This window comes from Coloeus monedula (assembly GCF_965178545.1).
Source record: "Coloeus monedula genome assembly, chromosome: 10".
NCBI lineage: Eukaryota > Metazoa > Chordata > Aves > Passeriformes > Corvidae > Coloeus > Coloeus monedula.
This window is the reverse complement of record NC_138790.1, coordinates 5,677,449-5,692,189: the sequence shown is the minus strand read 5'-3', so window position 1 is coordinate 5,692,189 and position 14,741 is coordinate 5,677,449. Positions and strand designations below refer to the sequence as shown.

At 45.4% G+C, this 14,741-nt stretch overlaps 1 protein-coding gene across 1 annotated transcript in view; it reads right to left on the bottom strand.

Moving 5' to 3' along the window:
* Nucleotides 1-14,741, bottom strand: part of ST6GAL1 (ST6 beta-galactoside alpha-2,6-sialyltransferase 1) — a 29,225-nt gene that overhangs the window by 1,121 nt on the left and 13,363 nt on the right. The window contains exons 2-6 of the mRNA XM_082288082.1: nt 13,218-13,344; nt 11,431-12,098; nt 7,807-7,900; nt 2,788-2,889; nt 1,366-1,540 (exon numbers count right to left, since the gene is read on the bottom strand). Of these exons, the coding sequence (XP_082144208.1) occupies nt 1,366-1,540; nt 2,788-2,889; nt 7,807-7,900; nt 11,431-12,059 (1,000 nt within the window). The 5' untranslated portion in view covers nt 12,060-12,098; nt 13,218-13,344. The remainder of the gene's footprint in view (nt 1-1,365; nt 1,541-2,787; nt 2,890-7,806; nt 7,901-11,430; nt 12,099-13,217; nt 13,345-14,741) is intronic.

The following is a 14,741-nucleotide window of genomic DNA, read 5'->3' as shown; positions in this document are numbered from 1 at the left end:
CCCGAGGACATCACACCAGTCAGTAAGGGCACAGCCTGCCAGCTTTCTGGCCAGATCAGATGGAAGCCATAGTTACTGGCTGCTTTTCTTCTAAGTGCAAGAAATAGCGAAAATATACCAGAGAAACAGAATCAATGTGTAACATCCCAGAAAATTCATGCAGTATCTGAGACATCAGGGACCATGCACAATCTGAGGAACTGCAAGACATTAGAAGAACCTAAAGTATATTTTAAACAAGTTTTCATCCACCTTTTCAAATGAAAATTTTCAATCCCAGTCAGGCCTTCCAGGGAACACAGAGCTGGAAACTGGAACTTATCTATGCCCTTGAATTTGGCAAGGTAACTTGTTTTATAAAGCAAAAAGTGAGGTAACTAGGCCCAAAGTTACGCCCTGGAGGAACTGCTGTCTGACTTGTGTCTTTGAGCCCGTAACTCCAGTTAACAATTCTGCTGCTGAAGTCATTGATTATGCTGTTACACAGCTGCTCTACACATATCCAAGCAATGATTTAATGGGTGCTGGGCCTGGCAAAAACATGAAGCAACTGTTTACACAGAGACAGAAAGTGCCTCTGCCCCAGCAGTGATGGAACAGAGATGGGAGCAGACAAAGGGCGGAAGCACAGCAGTTGGACATTCCATGGCAAACAAGACTATACATCTATGCCGTGATTTCAGATACATGGCAGCTTCCCCACAGGTTCACTCCTTTTTATTCAGCTGGTCATGAGATCTGCTCTCCACTAAGTAGGAAAACTTCTGCAACAGCAGAATGCAAAAATGAGTTTCTTTGCTGAGAGGCTGAATTTAGCCTGCTGACAAGCAAGATGTTGGCATGCTTAGTAAGGGGGCATATCTCTGACCTTTTCAGGGCAACTATTCAGTCTGACCCTCCACAGACCCCCAGTAAGTCTACACACACACATATTTATATATAAATAATATATGGAAAAGAAACAGGCACGCCCTTAGAATTCATTTACAGTAATCAGATTTAGTCGCCTGACCAGATCTGAGCCTGCAGGAGACACATCCTTCCTCTCGCACCCTGTGGGAACTGCTCTGGCACTAGAAGCTACAAATCCTAGAGACCATCCCAGTGTTGCAGTCTGCTCTCCTGTTTCCACCTGGAACTGGGCCATGTTTCTAACTGCTGTTTCACAGACATGCTGCAAACCACTTACTTTAATACAACTGAGCTGCTACTCTGAAGACAGGAAGCTTAAATTTTGGCACAAGACAAACACTGTAAAAACAACTCTGATAAGCACCATAAATTTGTAGCTGTCTTTGAAAAAAGGCATCTTGGAGAGTTCCTGCTTGCAAATTGAACCCGAAGTTTAGAGGGCAATTATCTTACCAAGCATTCCTGATGATGGTGGATTAGGCTGAATATGCTCCAGGGAATTCTCCTGCAGAATATCCCAGAGTTGCCACTGCATTTTGGGATTCAGGATATAGAAGGGCTGCTCTGGATGTGTACTACGATATGCCTTATAGCTTTCAAAAAAGTTGTAATCTGGTTTCCTGTACCACTGCAAAACAGAAACAAGAGGTCAGATTCTTTATTTCTGGCCCACTTTACTGTAACCACCAGGAAAAAAGGATGAGTGAACCTGCTGCTGCTGGGGAAAAAGATCCTGCTGCACACTCTCACTCCTCACTCACTGTCACACTCACCTAAACATCCTCACTCACTGTCCCTTTGGGTCACTGTGGTGAGCTGACTCAGAACACAGAGCAGGGAAACCCCAAATCTCAGTTAAGGACCATTAAATCAGATCAGCATATTTTGTAATTTCATTCTGCACTCCCCAACAGCAGACAATTTGAGAACTCTGCCTTAAATGTTACAGACCCAGATCCTTCTCCACATTGCAATACAAAGCATCCTATTCTGCAGGCAAGTGTTCTCAGCTCAGCCTCCTGAACCAGGCTGAGCTGATTTTCATCCTTAAATTTCCTCTTTCAGTAAAAACTTGGGAATGGTTTATGTTTTCTTAAAGTCATTTGGAGATTTTTTTTTTTCCCCCCTATGCTATAAATATCCCATCCTGGTTTTACTGACTCTTAAACATAGCCCCTTGTGCCTCCTGGAGCCATGGGACCAGGCACAGAAATAAACATCAGTGAGAAAATAGGAAATGGAGGCCAAAGAAAGGAATGCAAAGACCCCTCAGTTACAACCAGAGCTTAAAATAAAAGTCAAGAATGGACTACTCACTCCTACCTGCTTCCACCATGAACCTCCAAAGCTCATCACATATCAAACAACACTCTTTTGTACTCAAAATCAAAGCAAATGCTAGAAGGATTGCACACCCACACGTCAAAGCTGACAGAGATCTTCAGAGGGTTTCCCAACCCGCTCATAATTCATCAAGTATATCCCATGGCTGACTGGTGCTTGAAACATCCAAGCATCAACCATCAGCAAATCTTAGATTAACTGTCAGAGAGAGGAAATCATCCTCTAATGAGACAACTGCTGCAGCCAGCAGTGACCTCCTCCCTGTGCCATCAGCCCACAGGAAAGTAAAGGTGGTGACCCATTATACTTGGCCTGAGGCCCTTCACAGGGATCAGGAATAGGCAAGTGTTTTCTTAGGAGCACTCATGCATGGGATACTCCTAGAAGTACACATGGATATATCCATAATAACAAAAAAGTAAACACGAATGGCCTTAAAATGAGTGATTGCCCACATTAGGAGGAAGTGGTTTAACAGAAGCACTTCAAAGAATGTGAATCTGAATTTATTTACAAAAACCTCAGCCTTACCTCATGAATTTCTGCATGATATGGTGCTGGATCCCAGACAATTAAGATTCCAGTGTTATATAGTGGTTCCCTCAGGAACTGCTGCTCTTCAACAGTCACAAGCTTGAATAGCAACAACAAATACAATGTTATGCAGTATGCTGTCAGAATTAGCAGGCAGCCAAACAACAAACACACCTGAAAACAGCCAGAGCCACCCCACTGCTGGTTACTGAGCACAGCCCACTGTGTGTGGCAAGGACACAGCCCCAGCAATGCCCTTCCAATGCCCAAGCCAGTCCTATCTAGCAGCAAAGGACTTCGTGGAGAGTCACAATAAAAACTGCCTTTATGCTTTACAGGGCTTTCTATCCATCTCCAGTAACACACTAAGGACAGGACCTGCAGAGTGACCCAGCCTGGCTGGGGGATCCCATCACTACAACTACCAGAAGCAGGAGGGAACACCAGTTGCTGCCAGCAGTCACCAGGACAGTCCAGGCAGAGCCTAATGAAAACACACTGTTGGCTTTATCAAGAACCTTCATTTAACCCAAAATAAAAAGGCCTGCATGTGGGTGGCTTCCCCTCAGCAACAGGAACCCTGGCAGCCAGTGCTCAGCCTCCTGTGAGACCATCACTGCAAGAGATGAGAGACTACAGCACCCCCAGCCAATCCTGCCTCATGCCAAGCCCCCCATCGCCTCTATTGAGTGGGGAGGAAGCAGCTCAGGCAGGTTCAGGGTTGAGTCTCCTGAGAGCAGCAATGAGAAGGAAAGCTTCAAGCAGAGTTGTTCTCTCTATACTCTGGACACAACCACCACTGCTTGGGACACCCAAGGGTAACTCAGGTCTGCAGCAGAAAGAAAACAATCAGAATCAATTAATCTCCTGTCCTCCCCACCCAAAACCACAACCTGTACAGGCACAGCTTGTAAACACTAATCATAAATCATAATCATAAAAATCAGCTTCCATTTGTCCTGATTTTCTCCCCAGATCTAATTATGAGCTAGCCAATTAGTCCTTGAGCATCCTGGCTGCCTCAGAAGCCGGCTGCCTGCATGGCTGTCCCTGTAACCAGAGCACAAGGATGCAGCAGCCAGCCCAGATGGGAATTATTCCAAAAGCAAAAAGAGTTTCCTCACATCTGTTCTTAACTCTATGGGATTAGGCCTTCGCCTTGACCACGTGTACTGCCTGGTTTCATTTCCTTACAGCAGCTGAAATATCTAGGCCACTGTTAGCTGGAGTGTGCAATGCTGCAGGTGTGAATATCTGCCTGCAGCCTGTGGACACCAGAGGCAAAGAGGGGCACAGCAGCTGGCACCAGCCATCCCTTCAGCTGGGTACGAGCAGGATGGAGCACTGCAAAGGGACAGGGATATGGCAAGGAACATGCACACTTTATTTTCATTTCATTGTTTCTAACGCCATGTGAGTTGGCAGAATCACACAAACCCTGAGAGAGCTGTGACAGGCACAAAAGCAAAGGGATAAGAAACCAGGAGAGGAGCACCTCCACAGCCACAAGCTGTTTGCTGTGTCCTCCCACACACTGGGGTTGGCTCTCGGTACTACCTGCTAGCTACTAGTCAACCTGTTTGCTGAAGGAATCTGGCCCCCCATTTACCTTTAGTGTCCATTTGTTGTTTAATAGTGACCGATTCTTTCTAAGTAATAAAATTCATTCAAATTGCTACATGACTTACTTGTCTTGCCCAGATTTTGGATCCTAATTAGTTAACTGATCTATTGGTTACCTGATTTCTTCTTTAGCCAGTTCACGAGGTAGCAAGTATCTTTTTAATACAGCCCCTACCCTGGTAGTGCATTTATTGTCCATATCACAATGATTTCCTCCTTTCCGGCTACCAGCAGTCAATGTCCTGTAATCTAAACATGCTCTCCTTTCCCACCACAGCCTTCCTCCATTCCACTGATGTGCTATCTCCTTTCTCTTCCTCCCTGCAGACTGTTAGTGCCAATAACAGCAAAGGCAGGCAAAGCAGAGTGCTCTCTGTGACAGCAAGAAGCCAGCCCAGGAGAACAAGGGCTGGGAGGAACAAGGTACTCTAGTCCTTGGTGAGCTCTGCAGAAAGGAGCTGTGTCCTCCAGAATGACATTGGCACTCCCCTCACATGTACTTCAGCCCTTATTTTTGCAAGATGTAACTGCCTTCCCAGGGCCAATCAATGCCTTGTGTCAGACTGCAGGAAAACATGCCATTAAAGGCAGCAATACTGATGAACCAGTCAAGGCCTGAGAAAATAAATGAGGCAACATTAAATAAATTCTTTATTTAGAACAACTACCAAGTTTGTGGACCTACAAGCATAGCCTCAGATCTGGAGATCCCAAATTTTTTGCCTTCCTGTCAGTACCAATCCATTAATCTTTCTCTATGCACAAAGATGTGCAAGATACTCCACTCTGCCGTTAAAACCATCCACCCCCACGTATGTCCTAGAGACTGGCCAGCAAATTACAGAAAAATATCTTAAAATAATTATTAAGAAACTTAGGGCCACTGGCCATGTATGCCAAAGGGATATTACTCAATACAGACTAGCTTTGACAGATCAGATTCAGGAGATCCCAGTCCCTTCACTTTGGCAATAGACTGACAATTGATCAGCAGTAAGAGCCAGAATAAAAGCAGCCAAGCCCCAAACCCATTCATTTTCCCAGTTAAAACATAAGAAAAGCCAGTCCAGAACAAGAAAAAATTACAGCTTGTCCAGCCAGTACCTGATGCCTGTAAGAGCTCTGGGCAAGGCAAGATAAAGCACAGCTCCTGCAGCGAGCTAAAACCAGAATGTGACCAGGCCACACGACTAACAAGAAGATTTAAATGATATCACCAAGACTAGAACAGCACTGAACCATTCAAAGTGCAAATAAAAACATGTAAGAAAACCAGGCTTCCAATACAGTGGTCACTGAAGTTAACAGGGACTGCAGTCAGAGCTGTTCAGTTTAGAAACCTCAGATGAGAGACTCCTGCACTACTCACATGGAAAGCATCTTTTTCCTTGGTCAGCAGCCAGATCAACGCTGCCTTTTGAGTTAACTTTAGCCTCTAAAAACTGCAACAATATTGTTCTCCCTGTAACTGAAGTTTTCTAAGCTGGTGTCTCCATTCAGAGGGAACATCGCCCATGACTGCAGGCTGATCTGCATGGAGAACAGAAGCACTGTAATGATGTGGCTGTAACTACACTTGGTCCAAAGTATGAGAATCCACATGGAGAGTTATATTACAGCTGTACAACCACACACTAACCCTCCCTCCCTGTGCAGATAATACTGATAGCACATAGGTCATGGACATATTTTCTCTTCATATCACTGTAAGCTTGGCAATGAGCACATCCTCCAGAGAAAATTTGCTTAAGTGATAACACCTATCTGACATCACAAAAATACACAGAGACGGGAAAGATAAAAAAAAAAAACCCACAAGATGTCAAACAGGGCACAGAAGTCAGCAGCCAAATCTGTCTGCTCAAACGAGACTGGTTCAGAAAGGACAAACCGTCCCCCTTCTGACTGGGGGTTTAATGCAGAGGAATCGAGATGCAGCAAGCAACAGTAAAGAGCATGGCAGCAAGTGAAGAGAGACCCAAGAGCAGAAAGAGGTAACAACAGCATTCACACAAGAAGCAAGAAAATCCTTTAAAAGACACACAAAATGAACTAAGGAAACTGGTTACATGTTAGCCCATTGTCTCTTGCCTTTGAAGAGGATGGTCAAGCTCCTGTTGCTGTTTTGAGAAACTTCACACCTCGTTACACAGAAGCATCCATGCACTCCTCACACAAGGGCAGGTAAGAAAACTCCAGGCCTACAAATCTTAGCTTTGGGGTAAGGAAAAGAAACTGCCTTTTTGGTTGGGGATGACAAAAGATACACTTCAGCCACTCATCTCTCCCTCACTCAACTCCTCAGCCTTCGTGCGCCTACAACCTCCTCCTCCTCTTGTGGGGTGAGGAGATGCTTGTACTCAGTACTGCAATGCTGCACCAGGTCTTTTAACCAAATGACTCCTGGCCTGTTTGATATTTTATTGTCCTCCTCCATTCCCTCACCAGCACATACTACTAGGATTTCTTCTTTTCTCTGCATGTCTACCCTTGAAGATTTCTCTCCTCAAAATAGGCAAACATGAAGGGTAACAGCTCTAAGGAGGAAAGGTGAAAACATTCTGATATGTACCTACAAGAGCAAGAGTCTCACTCTGCTGCTGGCCAAGTGGCAGACTAACTCTGCTGTGTTACACATAGCCCTAACTCTGGAGGGTCTGCTTCACAGCCTACTGATGGCCAAAGGGAATCAGCAAAGGGACACCTTGATACCTATGAAGAGCTCTCAGAGGCAGGGGAGATTTAACTCTGTAAGCAAGGCCTTGCATTAAAGGCACTTTTTGCCATGCTCTGCAATAAGGTCCTGGACCCACCAGAGCACATCCCTCTCCTGGCTGTGCACAGGCTACAGCTTTAAAGGTGGGTTTTTTGCGAGTGTCTTCAGCCATTTAGCAGCCCTGGTTCATGTGTTATCTGGAGTCTGTACCACTGCTGGGCAGTAAAGAAACATTGTTCTTTCTTAAAAGCCAAATAAACTTTTTTCATTCTTCACACCCATCTCTGGGGCAGGCACAGCTCATCTCTTGGTGCACTCCTCCTTGCTGACCTGTGGTGTTGTTCCTGCCTCTCACTCCGAAGGCACAGCAACAGCATGAAGCTGGCCTTCCTGTGCCTCCATAGAGCCTTTGAGCAAAGACAAAACACAAATTACCCTGTGCCTGCTGTAAATCACAAGCAGGCTACTTCAAGTTTGCAAGCACATGCCAGTGTCACTCCAGTCACCTCAAATTTACCAACGGTTCCCCATTCCAAGGGGAGACATCCCCATCCTACAGCTATGTGGTAGGGACAGGAGAAATCAGATGGACAGCCCTGTTCTTCTCAGCTCCCAGACAGTGCAGCTACACAGCTCTGCCATGCTTGGCCTATTCAGCACAGGTTCCTCAGACTTACCTGGGAATTCACAAGACGAATTGTTGTCTTTTGCCCCACATCATCTTGAAAGCCCCTGACAGGAGCCCCATTGAATCGCAAGACGGCATCGTGGCTGTCTGAAAGCCAAACAGAGGGAAAACCTGTGAGCCAGCACCTGGATTTGAGTGATACCAGAGACAAGTAACATTATTCACCTGCACTTCTAATGCAACCTGGCTAATGCCTGGGTTTCAACCTAACATCTAGAAGTAGCAAGTCAGACTCTTTGGAGGAAGTTGTGGCTCAAACTTCATGATCAATACAATTTTTAAAATCTACTCTTTACAACCCACTGTCAGGTTGGAGAGCACAACCCTAGCATTTTCTCTCCTTCCTTTTTTCAAACACTTTACCAGGAGATAGATCAATACTCAAATAATTTACCACATGGCTGGCTGCAAACTAAAAAACTAGGAAGTAGTAGAAAGCCAGTGTCCTCTCTTCCAGCCTGGAGGTTGACCAGCCCCAGAAACATACACCAACCACAGTGGAAAGCAAAGCTGACCTCAGCCTGCCAGCATGCCTCCCACAGAAATAAAACCACTGCTGTGCCTTCAACAGACACAGCTTCTTACATGCCTTGGAATTCACTGCATTTTCCTCTGCTGGCATCACCTCTTAAGATAGCACAGCATTCCTCCAGCACCCTCCTCTGCCTTGGCACAGCCAGCCAGGCCACCCTAACGCCCTGGAGTCAGGCTGCTGCTGTGCCATGCAGGGCATTTGTGCTTGTCACCCTGACATCCTGGCTTCTCCCTGCCTTGTGGCTGGATTTGGATAAGAAACCTTCCATGTGATCAGAGGGGCTGAGTTAGAGAAGCAGGGACATCTTTCCTGAATTCGCACTGAGGCCACATGACTGCAACTCACAGCTGCAGACAGGGTCTGTGAGAATTGCCAAGTTCCAGGGCAGAAGGACCTGCCTGGTCCAGAACTGGGTCTTTTTGAGATCATTTTCTTGAAAACAGGGGTGTTCTCACAAGCAATGCTGAAGGATCAGTAATCACTGGCAGCAAAGACTGATTTCTCAACTATTTTATTCTCCTGGAGAAGTGGGTCTTCTTAAGAGCCCTTCCAAAGCACCATCCAAAACCAAGAAAGGTGATGTTTCTGGAAAAAAGTGTCTCCATGCTGAGAAGTGGCTCTGCAGTTACCACTACAGACCCTTAGCTCCACATCCTACCTTGCACCAATGCAATACAGGGTTATGATTTCCTCATATATAACTTCAGCCAGACACCAAGCATTAATATGCCCCAAGTTTGCACATTAAAAGGGTGTTTAGTGACTGCTCAGGCAGAATAGCTGGCTTTGTCTCCAGGTTGTTGTGCTACACTTGGTATCTCTCACATCAGATTTTTCAGTGTCAATTTATAATCTTCAGTAATACCAAGAGCCCAGTAAAAGGTTGTTTACAACCCTGTGCTGCTCTGCCAGCCTCCCTTAGTTTCACTAATTGCCCATTTGATATCTTAACATGATTACACAGAACAAATAGTTCAGGGAATAATAACTCAGCAATCCATTGTGCTCATCTACACAAATACTTCATTTTAAGCTTGTAAGATTTAGTTCCTTTTCAACAACTTCCTCCAACAAAACCATGACATTTCCTACATAAAAATACATCAGGCCAAAAGTGGGACAAAATTTACAGAAATACACTGAATGCTCTTGAATCCTTTAATATTCACCCTGCCCAGCTCAAGGCTGCAAGTGTCCAAACTCTACAGAAGCATCAGCAGAGTTAACTGCTTGAAAAGAAAGGTGAAAGTTTGTGACCCAGGCATGAGGAACACAGGGTAGGGACACCAGCAGCCTCGGGCACACTACACAGTGACCTCACCAGCATCCACCCCTTGTGATCTGGAACAAACCAGTGCTTCAGTGTGGGGACGGGCTCAGAGAGCGGCTGTGGGAGCAATGAAAGGGCTTTGCCTGTCCGACGTACGTTCAGCTGTGCCGGAGCCAAAGCACAGCCCATTACACTTGGCTGCTCCCATACCCAATCCAGCGCTGCATGGACTGCATTCCAATGCTCCACACATCACCTCCCACTCTTGTGAGGGTCTCCTTCCAGAGGAACAAGCACTGCTGTCAGTAATGCTGGAGCCTAACACAGACAGAGCACAAGCCAGCTGTGCTGGGGAGGCTGTTCAACAGAACGTCACTTCTGTGCAAACCTTTAGCTCTGAATTTCAAGAGGCACCCAAACAAGCTGAGATAGGTACTTGAAGGAAAAGTCAGAACTGGCTTCCCAAGTCTTGACATATATCTCCTCAAACACTCCTAAGAAGCAGAAACAATTACATCAACCAACTCCCACCTGCAATTTGTACCAGTAGGGAATGCTGTTCTTTGCATATTTCATAGCACTTTAACACACTTGCTCAACCTCACTCTAGCTCCTGCTCGCCTGCCGTGTGGACACAGAGGAGTTTGGGGGAGAACTTCTGAGCAAGTACCAGACCTAAACACTGTCTCCCACGAGGGACTATGATTCTGAAGGCTTTGCAGAAGTTTTCCATGAATGATGCATTGAAATCCATCCATCTACCTGTTTCAGAAGATGAAGGCTACCTGCAGCTTAGTGCAGGCCAAAGGGACCTGATCCAACAGACAACTTATGAACACACCAAAGCTTGTGAACAATTTCCACGTGAGAGAAGACTCCCAGACTTTAAAACTTCTTCAGTGAAGCTACAGTTCAGCAAAGCATGAACCTTAACTGAGGTCCAAACACCAAATAATGAAGCAAGCTGAGGGAGATGCAGGCTCCGGAGAATTTTCTGCCTGAGCTGAAGACTGAAGAGCTGGTTTCCCCAGCATGCTCTTTTTGTAAAGACACAAAACGCTCTGGCATCAAAATATGCTTCTTTATAATCCACAGTAAAAGACCAAAGCTTTGGTATTTATTAATTAATGCATTAACCTCCAGTAAATACGGTCAGAGAAGACTGCAAAGCATCATCAAACTTTGTCCAAAAAGATAAAGCTCTGTAAAGTTTTTTGATGATCTTCTGGGCCACTCAAATTTGGCCAACTGCCTTATGGCTCAGAATGAAGCAGTGCTACTTTTGGAAAGCCTTGAGCAAGAATTAAAGAATCACTGAGGCTGGAAGGGACCTCTGAAGACTGTCTGTGTCCAGCCCTCTCTCAACACACACTGCTCAGGGCTATGTCCAGGGAGTTTTTTTCCCCTTTAGCATTTTCTTTTACTTCTTCTCTGAGAAAGTCTTCCTGTATGAAATTTTTTTTGACTATGCAATGAGCACTACGCAACCCACCCCAAACCCTCTCAACAAACAAACACTTGAGGAACCAAGATTGCTCTCTGGTATCAAGTATTTGTGCAACCCTCTAGTAATGCCAATAGGATCATGAAAATCAAAAGGACTAGCTAGAATAGAGCTACCTATTACTCCCATCTCCAGCTAGACTGAAATATTTACTGACTTTAGAAGTTTAAGGATAACATTTTAACTAATTTTAAACATCTTTTGACCACAAGAGACTTATAAGTAAGAGCATGACAGCAGGTTACTTCTATTCAGCCCAAGTTATAAAACAATGATATTTGACCTCATGCTAACAGAAAGATACCAACCTATCTCTTGTCCCAAGCGAGATGATTTCAGAGACCCTGCTGAGGACACGACAGCACAGCGACCCAGGTGTCCCACTGTTTCACTGAGGCTTTTCCCTGGCAGGTATTGATGCCATTCAGAGGTACCAAAAGGACCATCTGACCTCTGAATCATGGTCACATTGACCCTGTCACGCAGCTGGCAGAGCAACTTCTCTGGGCTGAGCTTAGCACTCCTCTTCCCGTTGTAAGTTACATTGTACTTGTTCATGGCCAGGTAGTTTTTCCTGACCTTCTGCAGCCTGGGTATGAGATTTCTGGATGAGCTGTCCTTATCCCATACCTTCACAAAGGCTGCTTTCTTGGACTTTTCAGCTGTTACAGCAGTGCTGTCTTTTACTTTGTTGGGGGTACCAAGCCACATTCTGGATATCTGCCCCAGTTCACTGGCTGCTTCATGGAAAAGGCCTTGTGATTTAACCGGGTTCCATTTCTCTGAACTCCTGTGCCCCTGCAAATCATCATTCCTGGTCTTCAAAGGATCATAGTAGCTTCTTCTTGTTTCTCTCCACAGGCAAACTGTCAGTGCTACCAGTATCACCACAAGAACACACATTAACTTTTTCAACACGTTGATGTGAACCATAGTGTACGGTGCATCCAGATGGGACACTGGAAGCTGGCCCTGGGAAAAGGAAACAGCTCAGTCAGGGCTGCAGGCACAGGCATGTGCACAGGTAAAGTCATGGAGATCTGTGTGTGGGCAGCAGGAGGGGAGAGAGATGACAAAGGGGCAATTGTAAAATGTCAGGCTGTTTAAAGATCTCATTTCAAAGTCCACCACCTCAAACACCAAACAGGAAGACCTGAGCTGGCTATCAGCCATCACATGCTATGTAATGGTGATCTGAGGCCACTGCCACTCAAACCTTTTTTCTATTCCCTTGCACAAGTGACAGCCAAATTTAATACTGCCAGTATCATACCAGCAAGCAGGGTAAATCTCCACTTCCCTTCATCTCCCATCCCTGACAGTAAATACCCAAATCCCAACAAATGCATTTCCAGAAATGTGTTTTTACTTGACCATAGGCTTTAACACTAATGAAGCACATAGTCAAGCACAGAACTGGAAAGGAAAAAAAAAAAAGCTCTGAGTTCATGAGCACCAGGAACTTCACCAGCCTGGTACTTTGGTGACTCTTCAGGGAACTGCTGCAAGTCTGCAGTGGGCTGAGTGCACTCTCAACAGCAAACCTCACTGAACAGCTACTGGAAGCCAATTAAGCCCCAGTAAGGTTTGAGGCATGTTTGGGCTCATAAATGCACTTGGATGAACATTACCCCAGGCAAGTTACCCCTAGAGAAAGCAAAGCCAGACCCTGTTGTACAAGCACTGCCTTTCCTCATTTGCACTGCCTCACACTAGCAGATACCTCCAGCTCCCATCATGTCATAAAAGGGGGAATCCAATAGGAGGTCTGCTCAAAAAGCAGCTCAAACTAGGCTTATTTGGGGGGACTGGTGCACAAAACATACACTGATGCATAAACACCTCACAAGCAGCACACAGGATTGCAGAAGACAGGACAGCATTTGCTCACTTCCCTACATGGCTGCTCCAGATGTGTCCAGAAGCATGGGAACAATATGGAGACTCCAGGTATCCTCAGGATACAAACACATGCAGATCACTGCCATTCCCACAGAGGTACAAGCTGCAACTTCCTCACTGAGGAACCTGCTGAAAGCACATAGTGCTATGCTGGGCTGCCGAGAGATTACTGAGCTACCAACACAGTACCTGTGGATAAAGCAGCAGCTCTCCAACTCAAGTCATTCTTGGCTGTTGGCAGATTTCTTCAGAGGGCTTAAGCAGGATATCCCAAAACACAACAGTTCTGTGATGTGCTGAAGAGCTCAAGAAACACCTGCAAAAAAAAGGAGGAAAAAAAGAAATCCTATTAAGGAAAAACCTCAGAGTTCTAGGGATGAGCAAGTGTTGCCTCAGCTAAACCCTGTGGTCCCAAAAAAGATGTTACCAAGGCCTGAAAGGACAGCAGCAAACACATGAACACCACATGAGCATTTTAAACACTTAAATTCCCATTCAAAATCGGCATCTTCCTTCTTTGTCTGAGATCTGCTCTCAGCTAGAGCAGGAACCAACTCACAGGCTGCCTGCTCTATGGTCCCACCAGAGTGACCAGATCCATTCAAGCACTGGATACACCCATAACACACTGAAGGAAATAATCTGATGCTGCTGCTTAACACAATGAACAGAGGAAAAGAAAGAAAAAGCTAACTTTTCCTAGGGAAATATCTTACTGCCTATTCTTGAGTAATTAATGCACTCTTGCAGACAAGACTCCCTGCTTTTTTGGAACAAGACCCATGGAAAGTTGCTTTATAAAACATATCTTAATCCATAAGTCTTCACAAAATAGATAAATGCGTTTTAGACTTTACAGTTTCACTTTACCAAGGAAATGCAGCAAGAGAAAGGGAGATTTGACAGTATTATCTGGGAAATCAAGAAAGTAGCTTGCTTTTACAGGAAGTCTGAGTCAATACAATGCCACATGAGCTAAATTACAAATGCTATCCTTTACAGGACTAAATACTAAATTATTAAAGCATCCTAACGCTGAAAACTTATATTTTAACTTTATTAAGGAACAATATTATTTTTTCACAGAGCACTCCACGATGAAAAAGCCAACATTGCTCTACCTCCAGTTCTTAAACAACAACAACAAAGATCCAAGAAACACAAGTGATTCCAGCTTTTATTGAAATTACTTCCCCTGCCCTGACAGACAGTATAGCTTTCCATTTCCTTAAGTACAAATGTGCTAGAAGGGCACACTGAAGTCTTTTTGAACCAGGACAGGTACAGCAGTCTGGAGAGGGGGGGCATCAGGAGGGGATGCAGGACACCCCTGTGCTCTGTCCTGTGAGGAGTAAGCCCAAGGTTCTCCACACTATTTATGATTCCTCTCCTGCTGCGGTCTCTGCCAAACTCTCACTGCTGCCTCCTGCCATCCCCTCCGCAGCTGGGGACCCCGTAGGGACAACTCACTCGGGGCCTGCCTGGTGCTGTGGAGAACAGAAAGCACCACGTGAAAGCAGCTGACTGCAAAGCCATTTGCTGATGGGGAAAGCACCGCTGAGTCAGCCTCCGTGCTGTCAGGGCTCTGCTGAGCCACACACAGACAGCAACGCTTTCCAAATCGAGAGCAACACCAAAACAGAGCTGTCCAGTGTCAGCTTAGTACAAAACTCTGAGACACGCTTCGTGCAGCCCCCAGCCTGACCTTATTCA